This window comes from Athene noctua, chromosome 8 (assembly GCF_965140245.1).
Source record: "Athene noctua chromosome 8, bAthNoc1.hap1.1, whole genome shotgun sequence".
Lineage (NCBI taxonomy): Eukaryota > Metazoa > Chordata > Aves > Strigiformes > Strigidae > Athene > Athene noctua.
The window spans coordinates 30,009,337-30,022,748 of record NC_134044.1 but is presented as its reverse complement, the minus strand read 5'-3'; the positions used below and the strand labels follow the sequence as shown (position 1 = coordinate 30,022,748).

Sequence of the window (13,412 nt, the reverse complement as noted above, 5' to 3'; positions counted from 1 at the left end):
CCCCAGGCGGCGGCCGCCGCGCGCGGCCGAGAGGGGCCAAGCCGGGGGGGCGGCACGTTCCAAGCAGCGCCTCACGCTCGCGCCCCCCCGCCAAGATCCGTAGGGGCGTGACGTCATCGCGCCGCAGCGTGGGGGCGTGTCCGGCGCCTTTCCCAGGGTGCCGCGCGGCAGAAGTTGAGCCCCATCTTGGGCGAGGGGAGCCGCAGTCGGAGCCCGCGCTCCCGCGGCCGGCGCAGCGCAGCGGGGCCGCCCGCGCCAGGGCCGCCTCTCCTCCGTCTCCTCTTCCTCCTCCTCCTCCTCCTCGCCGCCGCCGCGCCGGCTCACCGCCCCGGGAGCGGGGGGGTCGCCCGTGGGGCTCGCCCGCGGGCTGGTTCCGAGCAGGATGCGCCTGGCGCTGGTCTCCAGGTAGAGCCAGGGCGGCCGGGGGGCGGGTGGGGGGGGGGGGGGAGACGGGGCCGCCTGGGCCTCGCCCGGCCGCCGCGGGGCCCCTCGCGTGGGGCGGGCCGCGGGCCCGATTCTGCGCCCGCCTGGGGCCCGCGCCGCGCCAAGGCCGGCAGGAAGCCGCGGGGCGCTCGGCCGGTCCCGCCGCGCTCGGAGCGGGGGTTGCGGCGGGGAGGAGGAGGAGGAGGAGGCCCGCGTCCCGGCCGCGGGAGGAGGGCTGCGGACGGGGAGGAAGAGGAGGAGCCCCGCCGCCCCCTGCGCGGCCCGCCAGCGGGAGCGCCGCGGCCCGCCCGCCCGCCGCAGGAAGCAGCCGGAGGATGTGCGGTAGCGCCGGGGGCCCGGCCGGCACGCCGTGACAGTCCGCCCCGGCACCGCGCTCGCCTCGCCCCGGCTGGCGGAGCCCCTCCCCGCGGAGGAAACATGTCCAAGATGCCGGCCAAGAAGAAGAGCTGCTTCCAGATCACCAGCGTGACCACGGCTCAGGTGGCCAGCAGCATCACCGAGGACACCGAGAGCCTGGATGACCCGGATGAGTCCCGCACCGAGGACGTGTCATCTGAAATCTTTGATGTTTCTCGAGCCACCGACTATGGCCCCGAGGATGTCTGCGAGCGGAGCTCTTCCGAAGAGACTCTCAACAACGTGGGCGAGGCTGAAACTCCCGGCAGCGTCTCTCCCAACCTCCTCCTGGACGGGCAGCTGGCAGTGGCTGCTGGTGGGGCAGCTGCGGCTCTGCCAGCTGTGGCCCCCAATGGGGGGGCTGTGCCCAAGAGCACCGCCGTGCCCCTGCCAGCTGCTGCCCCTGGCGCTGCTGTGGCGGGAGGCGGCAGCACTCAAACCCCCTTGCCCTCGGCGGGGCCTTCTGCCACTCCTGGGACAATGTCTCAGACAGTGGCCGCTGCATGCAGCTCACGCTTCAGGGTGATCAAGCTGGACCATGGCACGGGGGAGCCTTACAGGCGAGGCCGATGGACGTGTATGGAGTATTATGACCGGGACTCGGACGGTGGCGGTGTCCTGGGCAGGACTGGAGATTGCATTAGGCACAGCAGCACCTTCGAGCAGGCTGCTCAGGAGAGGGACAGTGGCCTTGGCGCGACAGGAGGTTCCGTTGTGGTCTCAGCTGTGCCAGCGTCGGCCCACGGCCCCGATTCTATAGCTGACAGTTCCCTGACTGCTGTGTCACAGCTGCTCCAGACAGAGAAAATGAACCAGTCCTCTCTACAGCAACCTAATTTTGTCATTGGGCAACAACAGCAGCCGCAACAACCCATAGGTGGGGCCATGCCTCAAAGTACTGCTCAGCCTATGTTTTCTGGGGCTTCGGTAGCGAATCAGCAAATAATGGTGCCACAGCAATCACAGCCACAGGTAAATACGCAGGGTGTTGCACAGGCCGGACCCAACGGGAAAGGCATGGCACCTCCAAGTGTGACAATAGGGCAGCCCAGCATTCCTGTGGCACAGCAGCAGGTGCAGCAGGCGAACATACCAGTGACTCAGCCTCAACAATTTGCTTATTCTCAGTCCCAGATTCCACCAGTGCATCTACTGCCGACGCAACCTTCTGGTCAGACCGAATACCTGCAGCACATGACAATTATGCAGTCTCAAGGAGCTATTCAGCAGGCTACTACGGGCTCTGTTCCGAGTACTGTGGCTTCTAGCCTTCCTGTGGGGCAGGTGACTGGCCAAAATCCCTCACCTGTGGGAGCGCCCGTGATGGGGGTGTCGGCGCAGCCCGGCGAAGCAGTGGGACAGGGGTCGGCACTGGTACAGAGCAGCCAGGCACAGGCCAGTCCGAGTGCCGCTCCACAGCCAGGAGGTGTGGTGCAGCAAGGCATTGGACATACAGGGGTTGTGCAACAGAAATCTGTGACTCAGCACCAAATGGGTGGAAGCGGTCAAGTGTCAGGAATGCCTGGTGCTCCCCACGCTGTGGTCTCCGGAGTTCAGAACGTGCCTGTGGTGGTGCCCGGTACAAGCGTGCCTAGTGTGTCTACCACCACTTCTGTTACTATGCCAAATGTCCCTGTTACGCTAGTCCAGTCCCAGCTGACAAGCCACACTTCTGTCAGCAGGAGTACCGGCGTTGTCCAGCCGCAGCATGTTGGGCACTCGTTGATGCAAGGCACACCTAATGTACCCACCAACCTGCCACAGTCAAACCTCGGACAGTTTCAGACTCAAGCTCAGTCCTTAGTAGGCCAGATTGATGATACGAGAAGAAAATCGGAACCCCTACCTCAGCCACCACTTTCTCTTATAGCTGAAAATAAACCTCTTGTGAAGCCTCCCATTCCAGACACTCTAGCAAATCCTCTTCAGTTACCTGCAAGTACTCCTATGAACAGTCTTGCCAGCTCTGTGTTTGGCATATCTATTCCTGTTGATGGTGATGAAGACAGGTATGAATTATTTTATAATGCCATAAAAATACCTTTTCTTAAGGGGAAAAAAAATCAACCTCCAAGTTCTTGTCAAGTGTTTTTTGTAAGTTGATATTTTCAGAAAGTTGTACTGAAATTTACCTGGGCTGTTTTTTTTTTTTTTATAAAATTACAAAGCATAGCAAAGTGTTTAGCCAAGTAATGAACTGTCCTTGTTCTTCTTGGGCTGTGTGATTACTTTTCTCACAAAACAGGGCAGAAAGTAGCCGGAAAGCTGCTTAGGGCACAAATAATACAACCTCTTACAAATCAAAGACTGAAAACTGTCCTGCACCCAGGTGCTCAGTGTGCGAGGAAATGTGCTCTCTCCTTTCCCCTTAACGCGTCGTAAAACTGGAATGACAGCCAGGTTAAAATGGTTTTATCAACACCACTATATGGCAGTGTTGTTAAAAATAGAAGTGTAGTGCTATCTCAGGGCCATCAGGTGAAGTATCTTGGAAAGCTTTAAGGCTTATAACACAGATTCTTGGTTTTTATTCTGGTGTTGAGTTTGCACTTCATATTATCAGTGAGGAAAGTAATTGCATCTGGATATGGGCTTGTATGCTCTTACACAGTGAACACTCTACAGATAATGGTCCTTTGTGTTGAAAAAAATGGACACCACTTACTTGGGCGAGGATGTAGGCACAGGGGCTTCCTTTACAGGAAAGTAATTTGGAACTATTAGTTGTAACAAAGGTGTGTAGTATGAGCAGACCCATCAGAGGGCCTGAGAGAGGAAGCACGGATGTGGCTTAACTTCGGACTTGTCAGACGGCTCTGAAGGGTAGCGTGATGGCTAAAACTCTGGTAGTTGGCTTGAGAGAAGCCTTTCAGGGAAAGCAGTGTTTCAACACTTGATTAATGTTATTAACAGTTACTGCGATCTGGAGAAATAAAACACATGGGTTATACATATTTGTATTATTGAAAATGGGAGTAACACCATTAGGAGGAGGTCTGGTGTGCTGAATTGTGCTGTAAGCCCTTCCTCGCCTTGGGAGGGTACCAGACTGCAGGGCAGCACAGTCGGTGTTGCTCAGAGCTGCCGACGTTGGGTTGGGGTGGAGAAGGTACCTCAGACAGACCAGTGTGTGGGGAGTTAAATCGGCAGCAAGGCAGGCCTTGTGCTGCCTTTGGGACAGTAACTCTGCTAATACCTCTATCCAAGCAAAAGCCCTGGTTTGGAGAGTTGTTTTAGTTCTGATTTAAAGCAGTAAAGGACTTAAAAGCAAAAGTTAAACAGTTAACATTTTCTAGCAGTTGTGCCTACCTTAAGAGGATTGCTGACCCAGCTGACAAATTTCTTTGTGCAAATAAGGTTAGATTTTGAGCTGGTAGGTTTTTTCATAGCTCAGTATGTTATCAGAAAACCGTTTGTCTTGTGTTTAATCATTCTGATGATTAAGGAGTCAGAAAGGAAAGAATGTATTTTGCATAGTTTCTAATACTTAATCTTTATATAAATCGTAGTAGCAGACCCGATTATCAGTGACAAATGAATCACTTTTTATAACGATAAGGGAAAAGTTGTCCTACTTACTCAAACCTGTAGGCTGCTAACTTTGTGTTGTGCACTAGTGAGACAGTTCTTGGTACTCTTACCCAGAACAGTGATTTTTAAAGTTATTTTCTTAGTTTCGTCTTTGAACTTGTGTGAAACAGGTGCTGCAGGGTGGCTCCGTGTTCATTTCTAAAGCAACTTTTTCAGAAACTCGGCTCTGAGAGCTACGGGCAAGAAATAGAACTGGGCTCTAGATGCAGGGCGCTCTTTTTGACGTGCCACATCAGGATGTTCAGTAGAGAAACCAACTTGTGGTTATCTGAAAAGAAACGCGTACTTCTCGCTGTCCGCTTCTGCGCCGGGTGATAAAGCCTTGTTGGCTGAAGCCGTACGCTAAGCAAGGAGCTGTGAGAGCCTCTCCTGCCTTGGAATAGCTTTCTTTGGTAGTGATACCGATAAGCAATAAAAGCTTATTTTAAACAGGCCTAGACTGTACAGAGTAGGAGATACACACAGAGCTGGTAGATCCAAGTTTATTCTTTGCTCCTCTCAGAGTAGCCTGACTTCCACTGGTTTCAGACAGAGAAAGGATACAATAAGAACCTAGCAGCCTGTTAAAGCTGTTTTACCGCTTTGTTTTTATTTGCTTTACTCACTGAGAAGGCTTTTTTATAAAACTTGTCTCCTGCTTGTCGGCTGTTCTCTTCATGCTCCTGCTTTTTTCCTCTTTCCAGCCATTTGAATTGTGTCACTACTCCCGTGGGCTTACGCCCAGCTGCTTTATCTACTGAAATCAATGGTGAAACCGTTAATGAAGACCTTCAAGTGTCATTAATAAGCTGAGGGTTGACACTGATAAAACTAATAGGGCGCAAGGGGAGCTCACAAGTCCTGAGTCCCTGTTTCAGACTGCCTGCAGGTTCAGGAAGTTAACGCTTGGTTTTGTTCGGAGAGTTCACTTTGTGATCAAAAGACCTAGGAATTTGTGGAAAGCATTTTTCTCTTTTAATATTAATGTGTAACATACCCAGGAAGGGCGGGGGTCAGTGTGTGGGCAGGTATCTGCATTTCTTCTGACACCTTCAATTATACTTCAGTATTTGTATGTACGTGAAGCTTGACAAACTCCTGTAGATCATTCTGTAGTCATCTTCTAACAGTGATCATCAAGCAATACTGTGTAGCTCTAAGTATCCTGGATTTATCTAGGAAGTAATCACCATACTGAATATGAAGAGGAAGGTAAAATAGTTTAGGATGGGGATTCTTTGAAAACAGAAAATGAGAAATACAGTAAATATGAGGCAGAGGTCTGATATAAAAAGCTGATCAGTTCCCATCTTGTGAAGAAAGTTCTTGGTATTATTCCTGTCTTATGGTCTGCTCTTTTAAGAGGTGGAGGTGTGAGGCTATATAGCCTGATATACAGATAGATATATATGTCTGTGTATCTATAGATGTAGAACTGACTTTTTTGCAAGACCTTGCCTGGACACCTCTCATTTCCTGTTCTGATAGTCCAGTACACTTCTACAGTAGTGTCGACAAAACTGTGGTTTCTTGCATTGACCTGATGAATAGTCAAGAGTCAATTAATCAAGAAATCTTACCTGGGGGGGAAGGGAAGGTGGGTAGGTGGTCCAAAAGAATTCAGAAAAAAGCCTTTGGCATGTCACACCTTCCTTTAAAAAAGCAAAGCTGTTTTTTTTCAGTTGATGTGTCTAAATGGCTAAGCTCTTAAAAAGAGAAATATGTTCTGTGGAAGTTATGAAAGATCTATGGCATAACATAGTTTTATTTTCTTTTCCTCTCTAAATTTGGCTACAAGTAGAATAAACTGCAGCAGTATTCAAGGATGGAGGAAATAGTACTCTTATTGAGGCAGTTGTGAATATTGCAATCCGCTTTGAATCTGGAGTCTGACAAATACTGTAAAAGCACAAGTAGGACTGGATCTCAAAATTGCCCTGACTCTTCATTTGCTGGATGAGTTATTGTGGATGGGAGAATTTGGGATCAGTGTGTGTCAGTTCCTCTGCTCACCTTTATGCCCACGTATACACAAACTTGTAGTTGACAAGCGTAATATTCCAGCTGGCTTAATAACTTTATTTTGGCTCTTGGGGGAAAAGAAATATGTTGCCTCTGTTAAAAGAATGTTACTGAGAAAGCTTGTTCAAACCTCCTACATGCTTGGCAGACTTTTGGGGCAAAATATTACTAGGCATGTTGGAAAAGGAGCAGAGCATAGATCATTTTCCAGAGATAGCTGACCAGCTTGAACTGTGCAGGCTGTATTCCAGGAACGCTAATGAATGGCTGCAATTGTGAACTGTCAACTACAGCAGCTAAACTGTTGAAAACCTGATTGTGCAGACCTCTTCACAGCATATATCTCTTTGCTCAGCTAAATCACGTGTTTGTACAGTGTACTGACTTGATAAAACTGAGCTCTTGAGACCATACTCATAAGGACAAAACTGGGCTTGGGCATTAATGTGATTTTGGTAAGGGTTTCCTTATGTATTGCCCTAGATGCATATTTTATTGTACTCTTAAAGAAAAAATAAAGTACTCTGCAAATACGTACCAGTAAGCAATACTTAACCTGCATTATTGCTGAGTACTGTCCTTTTCTTCACTTTGCTCTTAACTTACTAGAGATTTGAGCTCCGCTGCAGCTGCAGACTTGAATGTTTCACTCTCCTCCTGAAGGATTGTCTTGAGGAGTGTTTGTAGAAGCAGGTGAGAAGGAAATGTGGACAGGCATGCTCCAGCACCGTGAGTGCCTTCGGTCAGGGGGCCAGAGCTGCAGCTTTGGAAAAACAGTTGATAGAGGACTTCTGAGGTGAACGTTATGGTTGGTGGTAGCAAATGATGGTTAATGTAAACAAAACCCTGGTCAGTTGGGTTCCCTTTTTGCTGTACTGTCTGTAGGAAAAATGACATAACTCTGGCACCACGCTGGTTTCTAGATGATGGCAAAGCTATCCTGCCATGCATTCAGTTTTTGAGTGCTACAAGACACCTAAACAGGAAAATGGGTTTGCCCCTTTGGCAGTGCTGTTTCCCAGTTTAAACATTCAAATGCCTTCGTTAGGGAGGAGTCAGTGTATTCTTAAAACTAATGAGCTGTAAGTGTTTCAGATGAGATAGTTATTAAAAGAAGGAATGGGGGGAAAATACTTGAAAGACATTCACCAAGTGGAACAGTTCAATTTGCTGTAAAGACGGCAGTGTACCAGCTCTGACGGAAACGGTTCTCTGTACCTCTGCTCCTCAGTATTCTGCTCAGCTGCTGTGCGTTCATTTTTCTTCTGCTCCCCTGTAGAAGAGTGCAAGTGTTCCATAGTCAGCTTATTTCTGAATGCTGTCTTGTATGGTAGAAATAACAGCATATGCTTCATGGAAGCTTTTTTAAACTTCTTGTTAAAAGCTGAATATTCAAGTATTTAGGTTTGAGCGGGCAGGACAACCAAAGTGCTATCAAACTACCGAAGAGCGGAAATTTCTCTCAGGCTGTGCATTTTTGCAGGAAGTGCTGGTAATGTGTTATGACTTCAGGTGACACTATAGTAAACAGGAATTGTTCTCTGTTACTGGACTGGATATTTGAATATCAGCCTGTTGCATGTTGAGGCTGTATGTTAATTTTTCAGCTTTAAAGCTGGTGATTAGCAGCTTCCGTTGCTCATGGAAAATGCAAAACTTTTTCGTGCTTTTTGTGTGTTGGCAAAGATTCCATAAGAAACTTCTGTGAGATGACTCCTGCTAAAGTACAGTATGTTAGTTCTGGTAGATAAATCTAGATTGTCAGCCACAGGTGTCTGCTTTTATTCCTATATTTGACAAAGTGTAAAGATAGAATTATTTATAGTAACTGCTAAAGCTACTGTCTTCTGAGAAGGTTCTCCAGACATAAAAGGTCACTTGAAGTGCAGTGTAAGGTTGTATCTTCATTCCTTTCTTGAAAATTCCTCTGTCTTTAAAATTCATGCTTTATAAATACAAATGTGTCTTGGGTGCTAATAAATTCTTTGTGTTATGGGATAATTGTTTTTACTCATGCAGGGCAGGTGAGTTACTCAGCCACGTGAAGGACAGCTGGATGCTTGTCTTAATTTTTTTGTCATGCAAACTAAAATTATTCCAAGAGGTTTTTTGTATGCGTCTATTCTCCCTTTCATGCTAGGAGTAAAGCATTTGTATCATGACAGCTTGCCTGAGTGCTTTTAACAGTGCAGAGAGAAGGTAGAAATATTAATTGGTACCACTGAGAGGTGTCAGCTGTCTATCACAGTGACAGCTGGCACGTTTGTCTAGTGCTCTTCAGAGATTACAAACCGGAATGGGGATCTGTCAAGAGCAGAAACCAGTCACAGGCTGTCTGAGGCTGTCAGGGAGCTCTGTATGTCGTCTGGCCCGACCCCCTGCTCAGGCAGGGCCACCCAGAGCCCGGTGCCCAGGACCATGTCCAGACGGCTTCTGAACACCTCCAGGGCTGGAGACTCCGCCACCTCCCTGGGCAGCCTGTGCACGGTGACAAAGTGTTTCCTGGTGCTCCAAGGGACCCTCCTGTGTGTCGGTGTGTGCCCACGGCCGCCGGTCCCGTCCCTGGGCACCCCTGGGAAGAGCCTGGCTGCGTCCCCGATGCCCCCTCCCTGCCGGGGTCTGTATCGTTGGTGAGATCCCCTGAGCCTCCTCCTCTGCAGCCTGAAACAGCCCCAGCCCTCTCGGCTGTTCCCCGCAGCAGAGATGCTGCTTGTCCCTTCATCATCCTTGTGGCCCTTCGCTGGACTCTCTCCAGTACGTCCGTGTCTCTTGTACTGGGGAGCCCAGCACTGGGCGCAGTGGCCTCGCCAGTGCTGAGGGGAAGGATCCCCTCCCTGAGCTGCTGGCCGTGCCTCGCCTCATGCAGCCCACGATACCGCTGGCCCTTGCAGCAAGGGCACAGTCCTGACCCTTCGATTTCTGGGAGGTGATGAGTGTGGTATGTGGTGTGGTGGCGATGGAGAAGTGCAGAATGGATAGGAAATGAGATACTGGCTTCAGTGGAGTATCTGAAGATTTCGTATCTGTCCAGAGCAAGCTTAACTTGTCTGGTTTACTGGAGGATGGGGTGATCAAAAATGAGGGTTAGAAAACCCCGCTTGCTTTTCTGTCAAGTTATTTCAGCTATTTTTTGTAGGGGTGTCAATGACAACTCCTGGGAATGTCTCCTATGTAGAACCCTGTTTGGTGGGTGCAAGGACCGTAAACGCCTTGACCAACCCTACAAATGCCTTTTTAAAAATAATGTTTCTTGAAGCCGAGCAGTAAGCTCTCATGCCGACAGTGCTTCCATTGGAGCTTCAGCTGAGAGCGGGCTGGTGTGAAACTTGGAGAGTTCTAAAGAACTTGTGAATGGTGTGGAAAGGCAGATGAATACGTTTATAATACACTGTGTAACAAACCATGCCATACCTGGTCAAGGTTATAATAGCTTTTTCTAAAAGCAAACACTTTAAATATTTAGCTAATAGATGCTTTCTTGACCAGTGTCATATAACTAAGGACAGGTGGGATTTGGCTGAGTCTGCTTGAAGCTGTTTTTTCCACTTGCTTTTTTCCCCACAGATACTGAAATATTTTGTAAAAAAAAAAAAAAAAAACAAACCCCAAAAAAACCAAAACGACCCAGAAACTACTTTTATAGATAACTGAAATATCTGAAACTAGAGTGCTGCAACTTAGTAGAAAAAAAAAAAAATCCCATTTTTGGGCTGTTTTCTTTGAAGATGAATACTCAAGCCAGCTGTTCCACTAAGCAAGGCCACTTTCACCAATAATCACAAGCAGCTTTCCCTTTCATCAATAGGTTCGAGGAAATCTAGCTTTGTGGGCAGAGCTGGCGGTAGGAGACTAATCCTCTGCAATAACATGTTCATACATATTAATAAATGCCTTTTTCTTTACCAGCCAAGTTGTGTAAAAGTCAATATTTTTAAGAGTTTTGACATCTCTTCCAGATTTTTGTATGTATAATGCATTACTAGTGAATGTGGATCTTTTAAATTCAGAAATACAAAATTTATGTTGTTTTTTATTACCTCCTTTATCCAGCTTATTAGGGTCCACTTTTCAAAGGCATTCCAAGCTTGTTCTCTTAAAATGGGATAATTTGCAGAATAATAATATGTCATAGTGGTGTTAACTGGCAAATTACAACAGATGCTGAAGGACTCTGTCCCTTGTGAGGTGAAGTTCAAGAAGTTTATTGAGACCACGTAAGTTATTTTTAGGAAGTCCTGGGTTTTTTTATTTAAGCTTGTCTCACTTCATCCAAATATGGATAGTACTGATGGGCCTTTTTCTGGCTTTTCTTGAAAGCTGCTTAATAGTGGCAAGAATCCCTGACTGGGTCAAGCCAAGACTGTCTGTATTGCTACTAAGCTTATCAACTTCTAATGTATAGATGTTTATCTTTAAAGGTCTGATCTGCTGTGTTTGTTTTCTTGAAGCTAAGCTGTGCCTTATGTGAACTACATTGTCTTGTATCCTTCCTACAAGAACTGAGGGTTAACTATACCCACTGAGAAGTCATTAGTATGAGAAATCTTATACTTGAGGTGTATTGATTTGAGAACAGAATCACTCAGATTAGTCTTTACACCCTCTATAAGATTATGTAATTAAAATTCAGCCTGACTGACAACCATGGCTGTCACAAACCAGCCTGGCTTTATCAGCAGGTGGTATTTTAGTGAGCGTGTCTGTGATGATGCTGTCTGCAGGGAGGAAGAGCAGGAGAGCATTGGTGACCTGGCTGGAACCAAGAGTGCACCGTGCCTGGCTGTGGGGAGTGTGGAGATGGGCTGTAGAGGATGGAAAAGATCATCAGTGAGCCCTGGATGATTTTAAGCTGTTACGGTTTCAGGACTGCTGAAGGTTGGGGACCAGTTGCTGGGACCCGAGAGAATTGGACCCTGGAGTTTTGAGCTGCAGCTGTTGAAATCAGGAAGAAGTAGGAAGAGATTTAGAAGATGAGCACTTGCGTTGTTCTTTCCATGATTAGTATCAAATAGTCGTATCAGACTTTACTGTTTGAGCTCTGCAGCAGAGCTTCTTCAGAAATACTGAATTATTATTACCTAACAGGTAATTTTATTTTAATTAAGAAAATTATTACTGACTGTTGTTTAGTTGCATCTTAAGGCCAGTGTTTTATTAATCCAAGGCTCTGTGAAGCACAATGAACTACTGGCCTTAATTTTCGCCAGTATACATAAACTTTCTTTATGGAATCTTGGACTTGTGCTTTCAAAGAATGCAATAAAATCAAGGGAAATGTCTCATTTTTCACGATCCTGTGCTCTACTGATTTAGTGTCTGCCAGAGACTTGAAAGGCAGAAACTACAAAGGGATGTTAATCAGAGAAGGCTTTGAATTACCAGTAGCAAAACTTGGTAGACTTAAGTGAATAACTAGGTGCAGCTCCACCTGAAACATCCAGGCTGATTGGCTTCTGTAAACCCAATCTTTATGAAACACCTGCGTGTTTCATAATGTTTTGCACTAGCTGTTCTCCAGAGTAGAAGAAACTATCTCAATTTTATAGCTAGGAACTTCATGTTTGTAGAAGACTTGCTGATATTGTAGCCTGTTAAGTGAGTTTGAATTTAATATTGTGTCAAAATGCTGCTTGGTTTTTTTAGACCAGATTTTCATAGTCAATAGTCAGATTCTTGGGGGGGGGGGGGGAAACAACTTGCTACTATTTTATCAAATAATAAAAAACTGTAGGAGTGAAGCTAGATCACCTTTTGTCTCACAAATCAGCATCACCTCAGGTCTGTCAGTTCAGTAAAGGTATGAAAAGGTATAGAGCATTTGCTCTAACTTGCTACAAGACTGTTAAAGGCTTTGAGTATGTTTTAAAATGCAGTGGTGAGTCAAGTATAAAAGTGTTTTCTACAACTACACAGTGCTGGGACAAGAGAAGAAATCATTGGCATCTCTCCGGTATAACTGAGGAGAATGGTGATTGTCCACAGGGGAGGGCATGTGGTGATACCAGTGACTGCTCTTTGTTCAGGGTGGGCTGGAACGTTTGAGAAGCTTCCAACCGTTGCTCACTAAATACTCGAGATTATTTGCCACATCCCTCTGGTCTGACCACTGTTAATGTTGATCTAACCTGCTTTGTCCATGATGCATTCTCGTTACCAGCTTTTGTGAAAGTTTTTTTCCCTAGCATTCATAGGAACTGAAAAATGTCACTGGTGATTTGGGTTTTTTTTAGAGGGCCAAGCCCCAGAAAGCTGGTGCCAGCATCTCGACAGAGCAAGTGGTCGGTGAATCCACCAGACCCTCTTACCCAGTGCAGAGACAGTCATCTCTCATTCACCTCTTCTTAGAGACTTCTAGTCAGTGCACATTATTTGCCAAAATCCTCTTTTGAGAGCAAGGCAAAGAAAGTATGGGCTACTGCTCTGACCTTTGCTGTGGCAAGGAGTCTGATAGTCTAGTTCTCTGCGGATACTTGAAATCCAGACACCAGGAGTTTGAGATGCAGCCAGCTGAAATGGAGCTGCTGACGTCAGACTTCCCTGTCTTACTCCAGGTGATGTGTGCTGCCTCAGTTCTCTCAGAAAAGTTATCTGAAGGTGATTTTCATCATTTCTGATGGTGTTGGGAAGGGGTAGTGTAGTTTGTTTGAAAGTAGCTGAAATGGAGTGCTGGTGCTACTGCGCTGTCTTGCTAAAGATTGTGTAGTACATCTGGGTGTTCCTTCATCTCCTTCCTCTTCAATTCAATTACAAAACTGCTGTTAAGCATGTCCCACTTTGGTGGGTTTTAGCACTTCAGTCTGTGTATCTCTTGATCTTTTTGTTGGGAGATCAGATCCATGCAGTATGCTTTCTTGCCACCTAAAATATTTTCGGTTAGAAGTAGCCAGTGAACCCCTTTTAAGTCCACCATGGTGGTTGAGAGCCACTGTCCCAAAAACCATCATGCCAGGCTGCTAATTGAGTCAGACTTTCCTGCCATC

General features: G+C 47.0%; 1 protein-coding gene across 6 annotated transcripts in view; it reads left to right on the top strand.

Moving 5' to 3' along the window:
- Positions 1-476: 476 nt before the first annotated feature.
- Positions 477-13,412, top strand: part of TSC22D2 (TSC22 domain family member 2) — a 28,903-nt gene continuing 15,967 nt past the window's right edge. For all 6 annotated transcript variants that reach the window (XR_012634028.1, XM_074911746.1, XM_074911745.1 and 3 more), the window contains exon 1: positions 477-2,849. Coding sequence is in view for 5 of the 6 variants with exons in the window: in XM_074911746.1 (XP_074767847.1) it covers positions 862-2,849 (1,988 nt within the window). In the remaining variant the exon portion in view is untranslated. The remainder of the gene's footprint in view (positions 2,850-13,412) is intronic.